The 19,691-nt window shown below is 34.4% G+C and overlaps 3 protein-coding genes across 3 annotated transcripts; all 3 read right to left on the bottom strand.

The window, feature by feature from the left end:
* Positions 1-1,458: 1,458 nt before the first annotated feature.
* Positions 1,459-4,212, bottom strand: LOC105763751 (probable WRKY transcription factor 12). Its single transcript, XM_012582086.2, has 4 exons — positions 3,656-4,212; positions 3,504-3,583; positions 2,904-3,065; positions 1,459-1,885 (listed from the first exon to the last, which is right to left on the bottom strand). The coding sequence occupies exons 1-4, from the start codon at positions 3,899-3,901 to the stop codon at positions 1,723-1,725; spliced, it is 651 nt and encodes a 216-aa protein (XP_012437540.1). The 5' UTR covers positions 3,902-4,212; the 3' UTR covers positions 1,459-1,722.
* A 6,051-nt stretch (positions 4,213-10,263) lies between these two features.
* LOC105763750 (uncharacterized) lies at positions 10,264-12,783 on the bottom strand. Its single transcript, XM_012582085.2, has 5 exons — positions 12,334-12,783; positions 11,456-11,890; positions 11,248-11,340; positions 10,900-11,039; positions 10,264-10,812 (listed from the first exon to the last, which is right to left on the bottom strand). Exons 1-5 carry the CDS (start codon positions 12,727-12,729, stop codon positions 10,365-10,367), a joined length of 1,512 nt encoding a protein of 503 aa, XP_012437539.1. The 5' UTR covers positions 12,730-12,783; the 3' UTR covers positions 10,264-10,364.
* Positions 12,784-13,482: 699 nt separating this feature from the next.
* On the bottom strand, positions 13,483-14,952 carry LOC105762134 (nucleoside diphosphate kinase B). The gene is made up of 4 exons (XM_052625856.1): positions 14,797-14,952; positions 14,413-14,461; positions 13,938-14,169; positions 13,483-13,829 (listed from the first exon to the last, which is right to left on the bottom strand). The coding sequence occupies exons 1-4, from the start codon at positions 14,845-14,847 to the stop codon at positions 13,715-13,717; spliced, it is 447 nt and encodes a 148-aa protein (XP_052481816.1). The 5' UTR covers positions 14,848-14,952; the 3' UTR covers positions 13,483-13,714.
* Positions 14,953-19,691: the final 4,739 nt, after the last annotated feature.

Here is a 19,691-nt window from a genome sequence, read left to right as displayed (position 1 = left end):
CTATATCTAACTGAGTTCTGTTGATTATCTGTATGCATGTTTTCTGTGGGGATTACACACTGAGTTTGCGAAAACTCACCATTTCTCTGTTTAATCTGTACAGGTAATCCCCAGACTTGACGGGTCGGTGCAAAGGAGGACTCGACGGTGGCCAGACGTAAATTTTAGACTGTTTTCCGTTAATGCCTAGAATTTATTGCTTATTTGGGGTTTTTGATGTATCTTTTGGACTATGGACTGGTTGGATTTAAATTTGAGACTTTATACTATTTTTTATGGATTTTTTTAAAAAACTGCAACTCTACAAAACACGGTTTTTTTCTAAAAACTAAGGTTTTTCGTAAATAGAAACGATTTTCCCTAAATTAATTGGTTACAAAAGCTTCCGCTAAGAGACAAGTTTTAAAACAAATCAACTAGTTTTTTTTCGAATTAAATAAAAGCTAACTTATTGTAACGGTTTTTAAACTCGACAATCTTGTCTTCAAAACCCTTTCTATGTGACATCGCCAGATTCGACCATAACATCTAGGTCGGATTTGGGGTGTTACAGTAAAAAAGAAAGCACAACTAATTATTGGCAGCTAATAACAAGTAAACCATCCTTAAAAATAACATTTTTTAATTTTTTTAACATTAATTTTATCATAAGTTATTATCATATCTGTTAATTATGATATAATATCTAGAACTACCTATAGCCCCCTTTCCAACCCTTAAACTGGTGGATAATGCGCTTCAGCGTACTCCAACTCATGTCCTCTTACACTAACAATATTACCAATAACAATCGAAATAAAACTTAATCGACAATTATAAAATTTTAATTTTACTTTTGATGTGCTCCAATGATTTCCCATCAACTGTTTGGTGTACCTTGCCAAGCATATCCATTTACAAAATCCTAAGATCCAAACGTTTCACCTTTGAATTTGGGCCCAATAGCCCATTTAAAAAATCCATAGTGCAAGAAAATTAAAACAACCCATCTACCCCAACCCCCCTCCAAAATATTTGATAGCTTTACAAGTATAAATTCAGTAAAAGTATCGTGAAAATTTTTGTATTAAGAATTAAATTGTATTTTAACTCAAAAAATGGTAAGTTAGACTATGTATGTCAAATCTAAGAGCAAATCAATTCTTCTACTAAAACTTTCATCTATTTTTACTTTTAAAAAACTGGTCCATATACATCAAAATGAAATACAAGTGACGCGGCACGTGTAACATACATGGTTATTCCGTCAGTTATATCAGTTTTTAGCATTAAAAAAAGATGAAAAGTTTAATAAAAAAAAAGATCATTCTACTTTTCTTGGACTAACTTACCATTATTTGAATAAAAGTGTTTACCTCACAAAAACATTTTCTACCTTAATTTCCATTAACATACATTCAGTTCTCTTCATTTGTTTACTTTAGCCATATAGATGGGTGGATACGTACGAAAGCAATATTTACAACTACGAAGTGCATTATACCATATATCGAGAATATATACATATATACACGTGAAGGAGAGATATACTATAAAATATTATAGACCAAAGGATCTACTCTTGTCTTCAAGTGGATTAATAATAAAAGACACAATGTCCATGTAAGCTACGGATGTCCTTAAATGATCACTATTTGGATAAAGCTGTCGGAAGATAATATTACAACATATACATATGTTCATTATATTTACTATTTGGGTTTTTTTGAAAACATTCCAAATTTAGAAAGATGTAAAACATTCATGCTCAGATGAATTAGAATCATCACTGGGAGTGTGGTTATGTCTACCTTCGTAAGTTGTTATCACCATTCGACAATCCTCCGACAGTCGCTCCACTCTCTTCTTCACTCTACAATTATTGTGCGTACAACGATAATAACTTCTGCCCACCAACTCAAACAAGAAACCTAATGTAAGAGATTCATAATATGGAATAGTTTCTAATGAAAGATTATATATATACACACACAAAAGAAGAGAAGGGATTATATGAAACTGTGTTTCCACGTAATTTTTATCTCTTTCTAATGGAAGAATGACAAATCAGATTTTCCCTTTTGATTTTCAGTTTTTTTCTCCTGAAAAAATTTAAATCCTACTAAAAGTGCTAAAAATCAGAAGGAAAAATCTTATTTGTTATTCTCCCATTGGAAAGAGATAAGGATGACATGGAATCAGAGTTTCATACAATCCATTCTCCACAAAAGAGTCGGTAGTTATCACCTTTTAATAGTGATTGCATGAATCAATTATGGGGTCATATTCTCATTTTGATGACACATTTTTTGGGGTTAAAGTATGAAAGAAGTCTTTGTATTATAGGGATTAGATCAAACTAATTTCTCTATTATAAAACAGATCAATTTAATCCCTATATTATTAAAAAGAATTAAATAAGTCGCTAAATTATAATAAAGTCTAAATTAGCCCCTTTATTATAATTTTTTAATACAGTAAATATTAACCCTATTCTGATTTGATTCTTTTCAATAATATAGGAGATAGATATAATAGATTTACATTCACCCATTTTTAGCATCTGCAAATCTACTTGAAGATGCATCTAAACAGTACTGTTTAATTCTAGCCCTAGAATATCTATGATTCATTTAATTGAAGTACATACCTCTATGATAACATAAAATCATATTGCTCACTATTCTATTACCACACTAAAAACTTGTGTAAATTTACAAGTTGTAAGATGTTTATAGGAGAACGATGCATAAACTGTCTAAACCTGCAATGGTTATTAAAGAAACCCTCCATTCATGCATTTTGGTGTATAACCAAGGTTACTTAAACTAGATTAATAAATAGGGAAGTGCAGTAAACGAAGGTTACCCCATGCTGCCATGCACAGTGACAAGGAAATTAAGAAGAAGAAAAAAAGAAAGTACCTAGGATGAAGGCTATTTTTCACAACCTTCTGCCCATATTTTCTCCACTTATATCCATCGTCTAGCACATCAACATCGCTTCTGGTTTGGAAGCAAAACCTTGGTTCTCTAAGCTTTCTCCTTACCTTCAATTTGCTCTTTTCCGAGGCTGAGCTCCTCCACCTGCCAAGGTTCCAAACCTACTTAACATTTTTCTGTGAAAAAATCCCAGTAATGTAACTACAAAAGTAAGATCTATATGGACTGACATGCATGCGGACTCGGGTATCAATGCATATCAAGACTTTTCTCAGACCAAACACTAACTTCTCCATGCCCACTAATATATATATATATATATGTCTCTGCTGTACGAAAAGTACTCCATTAGCAAGCTGGAGTCACCCTCTTCCATGTAAGGGCTTATTTATCTCCCATAGATTCTGGAAAAATATCTACTTTTCTCAGACCAATTAATATGCATACATGTGTATAAGGGCAGATCAGATTTCCTTGGATTCTTAGGTCTTGAAAAGAACTTATAGACAAGCGTGCATATCTATCTATGTTTTGGTGGGAATTTCTATCAGTAAGTACTTAAAGAGATAAAAGTATACAGACCATGAGTTGTTTCCATCATTAGCTTTACTAGGACAGTTGTTCTCATCGTTTACAGCTTTGGGATCTTCAGTATTTACTACCTGAAAAAAACATACAAAGATAAGCAAAACCCCCAGTTGCTTCATCATTTGCATCGTTAAAACCTAACTTACCTGGTTGTTGTTTTGCGTGGTGAAGCCCATGGCAGTGGAATTGGTGGTGGTGGTGGTGGTGGTAGTATTAAGAGGCTGAGATATTTGATGATGATGATGATGATGATGAGAAGAGTGTGCAAGAGCCAATAAACTCAAAACCTGGTTTTCTTCAAACTGTACAAACCCCATTTCGTTGATAGGTTGTGGAGTTGAGAAAGAAACTTGTAGCTCATAATTATGGACTCCTCCCCGTTCTCCTTCCATGTCTCTTTTGAAACCCCCAAACGAAATATCGAAAGCTGTCCTTCAAATCCTTCTTCTCCTTTTTCACTTTACACACATATATATATGAATAGTTGCAGCTTGGTAGGTCCTAATAGTGTTCATGGATATGTGCTCCACACATTCCACCAGAGGGGGGCGCAGTATATATATTGAGGTCAACTAGTAAACGGTGTAAGATGGAATACTTTGTCCTGCAAATTATTCCCTTCTGTTGAGCGTGCACAATACTTCCACTGCAATTGCTCTTTCTCTCTCTCGCATGCACAGTATGATCAAATTGTTCTAAAGGAAAAAAAAAATCAAATAGTAGACTAGGAGACTCTTAAGTCTTATTTACCGGTAAATATATATATAGTTTTTTTAAATGATTTAATTTTGTTATTGGTAAAAGTATCATGTAAACTTAAGTATTAAGAGTTGGATTATATTTTGCTCCCTTTACTAAAAAATAGGTAAATTTGTCACTGTAAATTAAATCAAAGAGTAAATTGATCATTTTTATAAAAATTTCATCCATTTGTATTGTTAAAAACTAGCATGGCATGGCCGACAAAATAATCACACAATAACATATGGCGTGTCATGTGTACTTCATACTAGCGTACATGAACCACTTTTTAACGGTAGAAATGGTTTGAATTTTTAATTGAAAAATCAGTTTGCTCTTTTATCTAATACGCAGAGACTAATTTATCTATTTTTTTAGTAAAAGGAGCAAAATATAATTTAACCGTATACTTTTATTAGTTTTATTTATCAAGCAGCTGCAGAATAATTATGAAATTCTTTAACTTGATGCAAAGTGTAGGAGAGATGCCGGTTGAAGGAACATATATCATTTCTAATATTGACTATAATTTAGGCTCTCTTTTTTTTTTGTACATTTTGTCTCAAAATTAAAATGTTGTAAATCTTATAATAAATATTTTTAAAAATAAAATCATTCAATTGATCCTCAAATCCTCATTCACAATATTTATCTTTTAATCTTTATCATGGAATATTTCTAAGAAATATATAAACTGGTTTTCATATTTTAAATATATATGTAAATTCAACAAAATTATCTTTGAGGAAAGTTTATAGTTTATGAAAATTAATCTTTTCATGAATGTTTCTCGTTTAAGATTATTTATACTTTCTTTGTAACACGTAAATCATGTCATCAATAATGACTAATTAACTAGTTTTTTATATATAATCTTTTTTGAACAATTTCATTATAGGTTTTGATAATATCCATTCCTTTTAACATAATGCAGCCCCTCTCCAACTTATAAATAGGAGGATATTGCGCTTTAGCGCGCTCAAATTCATGTCCTCCTGTATTGATAATAATGCCCATGCTAATCGAGTTAAGACTCAATTGGCTATACAAATTTGATTATTATAGCCTCCAAACTTAAATCGGAAAAAATATACATTTAAGTATACTTAAACACACATCTTCCCAGTTATTATAATAATAATTGTATCAATTGAGATAAAATTCGATTGGCTTAATAATTAATTTAGTGTCCACCAAGCTGAAGTTAACAATATTAAAACAAATTAAATTAGTGATATATGGTTAATGTGCCTTGATTATGTTTTCCTAATCACTCGAAGTATGATTTATTCATTTTTTCAAGCAAAGGTCATTTGCTGTTAGTTATATAAAAGATATTGTTTAGGTTCATAGTAATAGGGAAAAAGCAATACAACAAGCTTTTTTTTTTTTAAGAAAGTTAAGTAGAAAAATCTACACTACTATTATTTTTTTCATGTGTGTCAAATACAGATATAACCAACACAAATATATTTAATCACTCATTTTTTGAAAAGAAGTAATATTATAGGGTTAATGAGAGGGAAAGAGAAGTGAGTCATGAAACTGTCAATAAGAGTTGATTGAGTGCGTAGTAAGACACATTGCATGCTATTGGACAGTCCATGAATGATCCTCTACAAAAAACAGTGAAGTAACCCTTCTTGTGGAACAGTCTCTCCGTGGACCCTATCTGAGTTAACCTATAGGCAATTCACTACGCATCTATCACTGGACCATTCTAAAGAGGAGAATGTCATAACAAGACCATATAGTACAATCCTTAGAGACAACTAACCTGCAACACATTGTCACCTGACCAATTCGCACAACCATACAAGATATTATACTGTCGACTATGTGACACTACACGACAAACTAGTGACCCCTCATATTAACTTGAGTGCATGAGAGACCAAGGATCCGCTTTTCTCCCTAGCAACCCCTACATAGTAATCCTAGAAAACTCTCGTACTCCTTCTCCTAATGCATACACTTCTCTCTACCATGTTTTCCTCCTAATTAATAACCCATATCACCAACAATTATAGATCTCAAAAAAACAAAAATTATTCATGAATAGTAAAATAAATATAAAAAAAATACTTAGAATTTCAAAAAAGAAAAAAAAAAGTCATGGAGGCAATGAGTGGTGGGGTACATCAAAACTTCCATCCATGTCAAAAGAAATGTCCCAAATTGCAGTTGAAAGATGGAAAACGATGGAGCCTTTCAAATCAGCTTCCAATATTACCAAAATACAAAAACAAAAAAAACATGTCCACTCGGACACCACACCACACCCCTCCTTCACCCTGCCCAAACATAAAACTATCATCACCCTTTTCCACTCACTTTCACCACTTGTTACTTCACCCACAGTCCCTTAATTTCCTTTCACTTTCTACCCTTGAAAACACCCTCTCAACTCCCTCCATAACACCAACAATCAACTACTCCATAAACAGTAGCTTCATTTTGATCTTGTCCTAAAAGTTGCAACTGCCATTTACCACTAACCCCAATCCATCTTTCTTCATTATTGTAAAAGCGTCTGATCATTTTCTTACTTCAGCATGGAATGTCTACTTAATTTTCACCCAAATTTATTCCCTTTTTTCTCACAATATTATGAAAATAGGCATATTCCCCCAAAAGCTAAGCTGAGATTTAATATTCTTTTCAGACTTCATTTCAGGGTTTTGGCTAAAAAAGCAAAAAGAAGAGAAAAATTAGGATACTGTGAAGTGAAATACAAGTATAAGGAATCATGGAGAATATTATATGCGGCTATTGCAGTTGGTCGGTTCAAACCATATCTTTTATGTTCCCTGTTCTTTCTCCTAGGAAGATATGGCTATTGGAACATTGTTAAAAAGAGGGTCTGCCTCTGAATTATCTTCATTTTATCCTTCCATCACCCTTCCAATTAATTTACTCATTAAATCGCGGTCCGGATCATACTTAAAATATATAAATCAAATTGTAAATGTATCTATACTTACCACATAGATAAATGTGATTTTACGTGTTAAAAACTGACAATGACAATAAAATTAACGAGTGCTTTTCCTTTAGTACACATGTATTTACAATTTAATCAATGTATTTTAAATACGCTAGTATTTAGATTAAAATATGGAGTCAATCCCTTTACTTTGACAAAATTTGATATTTAGTTCTTATACTTAAAAATTTTAAAAAAATCTCAATTTAATCATTAAAATTGTAAGTATTTTCTATTAAAATTTATCAATTTAACATATTGACCATACTGTTCTCGTGTGAAGAGAACTTTGATAGAAAATCCAAATAAAAACTTAGATCAGACTTAACCCTAGTACACTTTAAAGGGTTTAGTTTAGAAAATGGTGTTAAAAGGTGAAAATGGAGTAACTACAAAGGAGGCATATACCCTGTTGCTTAGTCATATCATGCTTCAGCCAGTTAGCTACTGTGAACCAATTGTACCACCATTTCGTGACTGTAAACCCTTGTTGGAGGATAATGTCGTACAATGGTGATTTCAACTTCTTTTTCCATCCAATTTAAATAGATAAAGCTATTAAAAGTGCAAAGTGGCTTAAGATCAATAGTTTATGACAAATTCAAAAGGGAATAATCTGTTAAACATTTTTGCTTAAGCAAAACTATGACTGTTGATGACGTTTTCCCACTGATTATTGCATTTTAAACTATGCTTAGAATATCAAAAAGTAAATTAATTTTTTCTGTTAAAATTTTTATTCATTTTTACCAGTAAAAATGATATGACTGATAGAATAACTTCACATGTATCTCATTCTAACGTATAAAGACCAATTTTTAACAGTAAAAATAAATGACGAGGATAAAGCCAAAAGCTTATCTTTAGGGGATCAAAATTAATTTATAGTATTTTAAATGGGTTAGACTTTAAATGGGTTAGACTGAAAATTTTTCATTGTCGGGGGCGAAATTATATTTTTACTATATAACCAACTTATAATTTAAAAAATTCAAGGGACTAAAATAATAATTTATTATTTTTTGGGAGGGGGCCACTTCCTAGAATGAAATTTTTAAATATTCATAATTTCTCTCCAAACCTTAAATAGGAGAATAATACACTTCAGCACACTCGAATTCACGTCTTCTTACACAATATCAATCAAGTTAAAGACTTAATATGACTGAAAACAGTCATGCTTAGACAAGCAGAAGAGCAGTTTCTTACAGTGTTAAAACAACAAAAGACAAGGAAAGAAGAGTGAGTGGAAGAAAGGCAAAGGCACAAAAAGCTTACAACACACAGTGAAACCCCAACCAGAAAACAGACCATGCGAAGCCATAAACTTCAACCAAAGCCTGAAACTATATTTCTTGTTTTGCAAACAACAACTTGCAGATAGTCTCTCTCTGAATTAATCAAACAGTTGGAAATTGTTCCAAGTTTTCATTTCTAAGATAACACATGTCCAACATTACACTCTTTAATAGTAACATCAAAATTAGATAAGACTAATTGAAAAGGACTTGAGCACGACACAATGAATTAGAGATAAAAAGGATATCTCTATGCCATTGTCGACTTTCAAAGTAAACATTTTGTCCTTGCTTACAAACTTTCACTAAAAGACAGGACAAAATCTAAATTAAATATTTTTCTGTGTCCAAATTACCATTGAGTTAAGGGTTAAATCATTTTTTGAGATTTTGAACTTGACAATTATTCTCGGGATTTGAACATTATTTGTCCAAGTTAATCTTTTAACTTCACAATTGTTCCCACACTAAGGTCTAAACTTTTTCTTTGTCCAAGTTAGTTCCTGAATTTAACAATTGTTCCCACGTTAGGGTCTGAAATTTTTTTTGTTTCAAGTTAGTCCTTAAACTTGATAATTGTTCTCACATTGGGGCATGGACTTAGTTAATTTTTTATATTTCATTGAAAATCCTAAAGTTTAAGCTCTAATGCAAGAACAACGGTCAAGTTCGTGGGCTAACTTGGACAAAAAAATTTAAGCCCAATATTAGAGTTGTTGCCTAATTCAGATCTCCAAATAACAATTTAACCCATTTCATAATTTTAGAAGTTGTTTAAGTACAATTTTATCATTTTTGGAGATGAATATCATTGATCATCCTTGTTATATATAATAACAATTAAAACCTTGAGTATCTCTATATTTTAAGTTAAAGCAAATTTTTCAACAAAGGAGAAAAGATTGAAAAAAAAAGGCAAAGGAACCGACATGTAAATGATTTCAACATTGAAGATTCAAAAGTGTAATGAAAGGATTAGAAATTGAAGCAATAAGAGAGGAAGTAGCTAAAGGCAATATGTATGCTGAATTCCATGCAATAATCATAGCATTTCAATCAAATATTCTAAAGTCTTCCAATCATGATGGGTTGATATTTGGTGGATCCCTTTTATGTCTCCTTTTCCTTCTTTCTTCAATTTGGTTTGTTTTTATAAAATGGGTTTTGAATTTTGAACCCCCTTTGTTACTTATACAGGTAAAACTTAACAATCTTCACCTACTTTATTTTCTCTTTTAAGTGTTTGTTTAAGGTTTATCGATTGAGTTTTAGTTTGATTATTACAGATATTAATGTTAATACAAGAGTATGTGGGTTCGAGTACGCTGAAACAAATTATTCTTTTATTTATGGGTTGGGGAGGAGCTATGGGTAATTTAAGCATTGTGTCAAAAAAATTAATATGATGAGATTGTTCAAAAAAAAATATTTGTTTAAGGTTTTTATTAACATTGCATTGCCCATTTTAACATTTCAATCTATTATCTAGCAATGGCCCATTAAGGGGCTTATTGGGTCATGCAAGTTTCTAGCCCATTATATATATTTTTGTTCAAAACATGGACTTAGATTTTAACATTTTTCGAGTCATTTTGAGTTTGCCTATCAATCATTGAGTTTAGGCCATTTTAGGCTACATGTTCAACTAGAATATTTTTTTAGTTTGGATAATTTTAACTGACAGGCCTGGTGCAACATTAAACATCTTAAGGAATGCGATCCATCAAGATGACAAAGCTTCTAGCATTATCTCATTTTATTCAAACATGTAGCTTGCAATACATATAAGCATTTGCTGTTGTGAAGTTAGCATTACAAAAAGTAATAAATTTACAAAGAAACTGGATGAGACCACCGTCTCTTGACCTCTGATTTCCATCTAACTTCCTTCAACTTCCCATCGATGCCGTAATCTCGCTCCATAACAAGGTTGATTCCCTCATCTGAGTACCATCCGACTCCGATAGTAAGAGTGCCATCGTTACTTACATCCACATAACTTGTAACACCGCCAGGTAGCCAAAGAACCGTAACATCCTGCATGTCTAGCACCTCTTCTTCTCTAAAGTACACTGAATTCTCCGGCAAGCTCCTCTTCTTTATCGTTTCGGTGCAAAGGTACACGTATGGGGCACCATTGCTTTCTGCAGCTACTGTCTCATCACCATATATGGGAGTGGCACTAACTTCAAACACCTTCCATGGCCCTACAAGCTCTGATGGTCGGGTTCTTTTCCGTTGAGAAAATGGCTTCAAATCAAACTCCGGATCACTCACACTACATATAATATCATGAAATAAGTTTCATCGCGAATATCATGCAAAAGAATTATCGAACATGTAAATACGGATTGAAACAGAATACCTTTCAAGTTGAATTTTTGCGGGACTCACCCACTCTTCTTTATAGGTAGCAACTCTCATTATCTGTACATCGGAACCCCCATTACCAAACTCTATCGTATGAACGATACGGAGTCTTTTGTGACAACCTTTGACCAAACACTGCACAACAGAACAGGCTTGAATGAACGTAGACACAATTCAGTTTACAGACAAATAAATATTAGATGTCTTTCAGTTAATCAGTTTACAGAACAGGCTTGAATAACGTATGCCGATTGTTGCCATTAAAATTTCATGACAGCAAAAATACTATAGTGTCAATTTGCCGTAAATGCTTAAAGAAAACAACACGCCATGCAAAACTTACTTGTTCAAATTTAAAAGTTGGAGAAAGGTAATAATTAGAGTCATCAACTTCACCAACAGGAATATCGAGCGGCCCCCTGGAATACGATCCATCCTGCGAGTTATTGGTTAGACCAACAAGTAAAAGATGCCAGTAATCAACAAAAACAATGAAAACAAGTCAAATACATCATTTTCTTAACATGAAGGTCGCTCATTTCGTTCCATACCTCAAAGAAAACGAGACCGGGTTCAATCCCCATGACATCTTCTTCCATAACATCACTAGTTGTCAAGTCAAAAGACCCAAATCTAGGCAAAACATGATTCATTGTACCGTCATTGCCTTTCGGAGGTAAAGTTGGTTTCTCGACCCCGGACTCTTCCTTGTTTCCAACTCCGACACCAACATGCTCTGGAACTTCACCGTGTGGATTCAAAGTCACCCAATTTATCTTCCTATGGATTACAGATGTCTTTCCAGAAGGGGGAAGAACCGCCTCAACACGAGTAAGCATGTAGCAGTCATATAGGTACTCATTCCTGCTCCCAACTTCAATCGGCTCCATTTCAGCAGTAATAGGTGAAAATACAGCTCCAACCCCCTTCCATATCCCACTCACACTACTAGCAAATGTGTTCCATGCTGGTTTTATTACAGGTTCCTAAAACAAGACATAAGAATCAAAGAAACAAACAACTAAATCAAATAAATCCATTTTCACTGAACATTTAGAAACCATTTCCCCCATTCTAAGAGCTATCACATCTCAAGTTCTTCAGCAAACATGAAACTAGTATGTGTGTGTGTATATATATTCCTATGGAACCCAAGAAAACTACAAAAAAAAAAACTTTTTTTTTATTATATCAAGCAAATTGTAAACTTGAAAATTTACAAAGCAACTAAAAGAAAAGTGAAGAACTTCCATAAATGAACCTCAAAACAAGCTGAAATTTTGAAACAAAATCCAGCAGCATAACACCAAATACTGTAATTGTACCCTTTTCCAGTTAGTTTGTGGTTCAAATTAATATCCAAAAAAAATTCATAACAAATAATCCCAAATAGACATAAATATAAAGAGCAATTAATTAATAAAAATACCTGAGTTTGTAGAACAGTTTCAACTTCCATTAACATAGAACCAGAGACCAAAACTCGACCAATCTTGTTCTTTCTGCCTTTAACCACTTTCTTACCTTTCTTCCTCCTCCTCTGTTTTGTATTTCCTTTGTCATTCTCTTTCTCAGCTTTGGCGATGTTGTTGTCAATGCTCCAAACATTCTCTTTCTTTCCCTTTACTGTCACCTTCCCTTTCGGGTTTGTCTTGTTATGGCTGTCGTTGGGTCGATTCTGGCTTTGGGTTACTACAAGTCTTTCAGGACACTTCGAAGCAAGAGACAGGGAGGAGGAGGAGAAGAATAGGTTTTGAGAATATGGTCGGTGAAAGTGGAAACCTAAATAAGAATTCTTGCAGAGGTGGAGACATGGTGATTGCATATTGTGGAGATGGATAAATTTGTTCGCACTGATTACACAGGCTAGGAATAGCAGCAGGTAGAGTGGTAGTTTAAGGGCCTGTTGCATTAGCCCAATTCTCATATTCATCCATGTCTAGGACATTCTTTCAAAAACAAATTTTTCATAATAATAAATTTAGCCCTCAATATTTATATCTTTTATCAATTTAATCTTTATTTTTAATAAAAATATTAACTAAAATATTAATTTTTAACAATATTAGTGCGGCAATCAACTATTTATTTTACGTATCATATCAATAAAACATTTAAAAACCATAAAACCATAAAAATATTAAAATTAACATAAAGTACACTTAAATTACCATGTTTAAAAATTTAACTTCAACTTCATGTTTAAAAAATTTACTTTCATTTTAACTCTTTGAAAGCTAAACTTATCATTTTGCATTCTTCATTTAAAAATTTTACTTTCATTTTAACTCTTTAAAAGCTAAATTTATCATTTTGCATTCTTCAAGTCTTGTTTTACCATTCATGATCCTTGTGTTCCAAGTGCCATACCATGCCCAATAAAATTGTTAGGCCACCAGGAAGCTTCCTTTCTATCTCAAAGTTTTATTAACTTGTTTTTTGTGTAGCCTTTTCAATCCATATAGCTTTATAGTTTATACAAAAGTGAGCCAGAAGTTAAAACCCTTTAACATATACATATATGTGTATATATAATGATAGCAATTGAATGGCATTGTAAAAGCAAAGAAAACATATATATGTCAAACACTCAAATAGCTTTGATTATTCAAACACTGTTCACCTCAACTGTGGCATTGTAATGGGAGCTTTCAACACAACTCCAACTTAACCTATACACCCAAAATGCTACAAAGCTTTCACCACTTTAAACTATAATAGTAATATAAATATCAAAAGACTGGCAACAACAACAACAACAAACAACCAGGACAGAGCCATGACGGCCAATAGCTTCGACCAAATGATCTCTACTCGTAGATCCAAGGGTGAAGGCTGCTCTGCCAGTTAACAGGGCATTCAGGGAACCAAAGGGCGATTTCCTTCCTTGCACTCTCGACGGAATCACTCCCATGGATCACATTCCTGCAGAAACCAATCCATTTCAACACATGGAAAAGTGTTAGCTCAAGTGTCAATAACATGCTAGTATCCTAACAATTGAAAGTAAAGAAAGGGAGACACCAAATATACCTCCCAATGTCAATTGCAAAGTCACCACGGATTGTTCCCGGAGCAGATTCAGCTGGGTTTGTGGCTCCGATAATCTTGCGACCTGTGGTAACAACATTCTTACCTTCCCAAATCATAGCAACGACCGGACCGGAGATAATGTACTCTACGAGCCCATTAAAGAAGGGTTTTGCAGACAGGTCAGCATAGTGCTTCTCGGCAAAAGATCGATCCACACTGATGAGCTTCAACCCTAAATTAGGCACATCCAATGTCAGATAAGCTGCATACCACTCAAAACTGTATACCTAAAAGGTACCTAAAATCAATTTCATAAATCCAAAGAAACCAACACTTGATAATCTAAAACACGGGAAAAAGCAGAGGAATTTAGGTAAAAATATCATGGAGGTACGAGACAGATTTCTCTTTTATCTAAGATACAAGAACTAATTTGCTATTTTTTAAGTAAAGGGGGCAAAATGATAGATCTTACCTTTCAAATAGAAGCCTTTCTTCTCAAATCTGCCGATGATTTCACCAACCTGAAAAGAAATACATGAACCTCAATAAACACCCAAAAAAGATATCATTTTTAACCCAAAATCGAACATGCAAAAGAATCAAAATAAGACTAAGATAATACTTTGTAAGTGAAGCTAAGTTGAAAACTAAAAACAGCTTGTTGCTTTTGTTTACTAGATCTACTAAATCTTAACTAAAGCAACTGAAAACCGAAAATCAGTTAATTGTCCTTAAAAGTGAAACACGACCCAAAGGTTGTCTTTTTAAATTTTCTTTTTGGTAGCAGTGAAGTTAGAATCAAAGAATCAAAGGGGGGTGGGGGGGGGGGAGAGAAAGAGTGAAGTAGAAGCAATACCAGGCCTCTTTGGACCCCATCAGGCTTGATCATGATGAATGTTTGCTCCATCTCTTCTTTTCTAGTCTGTCTGCTCTGCTCTGTCTCGGCGCTTGTCCAAATAAGAGAACAAATGTCCTTATATACTATATACAATACACCACTGCCCCAACCCAAACCCTAGTTTCAAGAGGATGTACGTACGGTTCGTCAACCCTTAAACAATCTTGAGTGTAATTATAATTATGATAATTGAATTATAAATACATGAAATTTTTAATTTAATTTAATTTTATATATTCTAAAAAGTAAATACATATAATATTAAATTAATATGATTTTTGTGGGGCAAATTATCAAAAAAAGTCAGTTTTTTTTAAATTTATCGAAATGGGCTGATTTTTTTGATTATTTACCGGAATAGATCATTTTCCGGGAAATCGCATCCACGTCAGCGCGATGTCAGGGTACGTGTCAGGACATTACGTCCACGTCAGTGCGACCTGCTGACGTGGAAGGAAATCGCGTCTGAGGGAACGATTTCCTTCCACGCCGACATGTCACGACGACGGACGCTGATGTAGGTCACAAGTGAATAGTACCCCAACGGTCAAAATTTTGACCGTTGCCCCTAATGGTAAAAAAACTATAAATACCCCGCCTTTATTTTTTTTTTCACAAACAAATTCTATCTAATATTTCTCTCTAATCCTCTCAATTTCCTTCCAAAATTCTCTCAATTTCCTTCCAAAATTCTCTCAAACCCATATTTAATTTCAATTTCCTCTCAATTTCCTTCCAAAATTCTCTCAAATCCATATTTAATTTCAATTTCCCTCAATTTCATTTTTAAAATAATTTTATATTTTTTATATTTTTTAAAATAATTTTAAATTTTTTATATTTTCATCAATGGTAGGATCATTAATTCGTCTTGATAGGAATCACATACCTAATGGAGCAAATGAAAATGGTAAGTATTAAATTTAATTTTTAAATATTACTTAAGATTTTTTTATTTATGTATTTTTAGATAATTATTAATTTATTATTTGTTATAAAAGTCTGAAGATCGGGTATTGGAATGCAATATCCGGAATATGCATGCTCCTCCATCACCATTAGTAGAGAACTACCTGCGGGAAGCGGGTTTTTGGCACGTGACGACGGTAGGCCAAGGATGCAAGTTGGACCCGAAACTGATCAGTGCGTTGATCGAGAGGTGGAGACTCGAGACGCACACATTACATCTTCCATGTGGAGAGTGCACTATCACTCTAGAAGATGTCAGTCTGCAGTTGGGACTGCCGGTGGACGGGCACCCAGTCACCGGGTCTGCCAAATCTAGCAATTGGGAGGCGGTGTGCTACGAGCTTTTGGGCGCTATTCCGGATAAAATGGATGGAGGTAAGGTCGAGATGGGCTGGTTACGTGCCACCTTCCCCGATCCGAATGCAAATTCAACCGAAATTGAAAGAATCTGATATGCTCGATCATACATTCTTCAAATAGTTGGAGGTTATCTGATGCCCGACACGTCACGGAGCCGTGTACATCTAAGGTGGCTGCTAAAACTCGTTGATTTTAGAGGAGCTTGTGAATTTAGTTGGGGGTCTGCCGTCTTGGCAACATTATATCGGGAGATGTCTTGGCGACGCGACCGAGGAGAGCAAACATCGAGGTTGCTCATCACTATCGCAATCATGGGCACGGTTTAGCTTTCCATTTCTACGCCCTCGAGTGAACCACCCATATACATTCCCACTGTAACGAGGTAAATTTTTATTACATTTTGGAATTATTATGTAGATTTTGTAAGAATAAAAGTATGCTAAAAATTTATTTAATTAGGTGGAACCATCCGGCAAGTTATCGTGGATTACCGTCTGAACTTGAAGATATACGGCTTCTATTGGAGCAACGGTCGGAAGCGTATAAGTATTATTGCAAATAGATATTTCCATACATTCGCTAGTCGATTGATATTTAGTATTTAGTATTTAGTATTATGTATATAACTAATATTTCTATCATGTTCATATAGTTTCAATGGACACCATACGAGGATCCGGCAATTCGGGCAGTAATCCCGGAAGAGTTTTTACAAAATCCGAACGCTTGGCACGCGAAAGTGGTGTTGATCAACTATGCAACCGTAGAGCCCCACAATACATAGAGAGATTGCTACGACAGTTTGGATGTAGACAACCGATTCCTGTGGACCCTGAGGTGTTAGACGATCACCACAAAATCGACCTTCGACTATTAGGTACGGATTGGCCTAGATACTGGTCCGAGTACACGGAAATATGGGAAAATCGACATGAATATCTACCTACTCGGGAACAAATCATCGTTCCGGAGTTAGCGTGCGTTCCAGAATACATGTCATAGTTTAGGATCCATGGCAAGCCATATTTACTTATGCCAGAGGAGATGCAGCGGCAAATACGTGTCGGAAGGGAAAGGCGCGGGCCTCTAAATCTAAGACGAGAAAACTACGAAGGCAGCTCCTCAATGAGGCCCAGACAGTCACCCGGCTCATCATCAGCGGCCATGCAATCACCGTCCCCAACGAGAGCACCGACGCAGTCACCTGACACAGCAATTCAACAGATGATACCCACGCAACTACCTTTCCCTATGATGCCAGGTGTGTTTCCTAGCCCTTATATGTACCCTAACCCTTACATGTATCATTTTCCGAATCCTATGGCAGGTTGGAGCCAAATGCCCGGTTCAGCTCCATTTCCTGTTATGCCGAGCGGACCGCCAATATCTAGGCCAGCGGTGCAGGAGGGATCGCAAGGGGGGCCGTCGGGGAGCTCTCCTTTTTACCACTCGCCACCAACGTATAGCTTTCAAACACTGTCGCAGTTCATGATGCAAAAACCACCACATACACTATTCTTTGAAGGTGGATCATCGTCCCAAGTCCGGCAACCAGATGTCGAACTGGAAGAACCACAATCACCACCGGAGGAAGAACAACCGCCAAAAAGCTAGAGGAATGAGGAATTCAACAGATAACAGTTTACGGTACCACGTGAACCGAATCCCCGCATAGACATTGATTGCAGATTTAAATTTATTATCCGATGTAATAAAATAGAAGTTTATTTAATATAATAAAATAGAAGTTCTATTTGATGTAATAAAACCCTAATTTAATTAAAACCCTAACTTAATTAAAAACCCTAACCCTAACCTAATTTAATTAAAAACCCTAACTTAATTAAAAACCCTAACCCTAACCTAATTTAATTAAAAACCCTAACTTAATTAAAAACCCTAACCCTAACCTAACTTAATTAAAACCCTAACTCTAAACCTAATTTAATTAAAACCCTAACCCTAACCTAATTTAATTAAAAACCCTAACTTAATTAAAACCCTAACCCTAACCTAATTTAATTAAAAACCCTAACTTAATTAAAAACCCTAACCCTAACCTAACTTAATTAAAAACCCTAACCCTAACCTAACTTAATTAAAACCCTAACTCTAACCTAATTTAATTAAAACCCTAACCCTAGCCTAATTTAATTAAAACCTAACTTAATTAAAAACCCTAACCCTAACCTAACTTAATTAAAACCCTAACCCTAACCTAATTTTACATAATTTGATAATTTTACTAACCATTAACTCAATTGTTGGATTTAATAATTTTACATAATTTGATAATTTTACTAACCATTAACACAATTTTTGGACTTAATAATTTTACATAATTTGATAATTTTACCTAATTTAATTAAATTTTTTTGGCTTAATAATTTTACATAATTTTACATAATTTGATAATTTTACTAACCATTAACAAAATTTTGGGACTTAATAATTTTACATAATGTTAGATTTGGTAAAATGTTTTGACTGGTACTAACAATTAAGAAATTAAACTAATTTGATAATTTTACTAACAATTAATACAATTATCAATTAATAATTGAATAAAATAATTTTTTTCTAAAATTACATTCAACTATTGCGATTAGGGCATGATCGACTTGTATGGCCTGGGTTCCTACACCATCCGCACAACTTCTGTTGACTGGCTATTTCTCGGATATCCATATTGTTCCGTATTCTAGTGGAGCAAGGTCGACCCTTTGGTTTGCGATGCAATTCTCTATCCAGTAACAACTTAAAAGGAGCAAGAGATACAGGCGACCACTTACGTTTATCTGGGATCGGTGGGAAAACGTGTCTCCATACGTTGTACATGTTTTCTAATTTGTACACTTCGTCCACATAACTCATCGGATCTAGACGGAGTTTCTGACAAGCTGCAATAACATGAGCGCATGGATAACGAAGTACATCAAACTTTCCACAGTCATAAGTTCTGTTTCGCAAGTGTACACGATATTGCCCGCTAACAACACCTTGGTGCGGTCTGTCAAACTCCGTCACTCGAAACCATAAATTGTCTCGATCGTGACACATTGTGTGCATGATGTTTGCCCTCGCCTTCGCCTTGTTAATTTCTTAAACTACCTTACTGCACCATATATTGCGACCCTGCATCTAGCCTGCATAAGTTGCTGTTCGCTTTGGAAATAGCGCCGCCAAATGGAAATATGTCTCTCGCAAAACCGATGTTATCTGTAGATGGCGCGTTCCTTTAAGAACATAATTTATGCATTCTACCAGGTTCGACGTCATATGGCCATATCGTAGGCCTCCGTCGTATGCTTGTGCCCACTGTTCGAAACGTATGTTACAAAGGTAGTCCGCCCCTTCTCCGTTTTGGGATCATAAAATTGCCAACATCTCAGCAAAACGATCTTTATTTATTTCATACCCTGCCAATATAAGATCATAGCGAATATTTTATACCACTTCTACCAATAAAACTAATTCAAATTGACAAACGAAATAATACAGTTATAGACTAAATACCCATGTTG

This window comes from Gossypium raimondii, chromosome 12 (genome assembly GCF_025698545.1).
Source record: "Gossypium raimondii isolate GPD5lz chromosome 12, ASM2569854v1, whole genome shotgun sequence".
Classification (NCBI taxonomy): domain Eukaryota; kingdom Viridiplantae; phylum Streptophyta; class Magnoliopsida; order Malvales; family Malvaceae; genus Gossypium; species Gossypium raimondii.
Note: the sequence above shows the minus strand (reverse complement) of the source record. Positions and strands in the feature narration are given on the sequence as shown.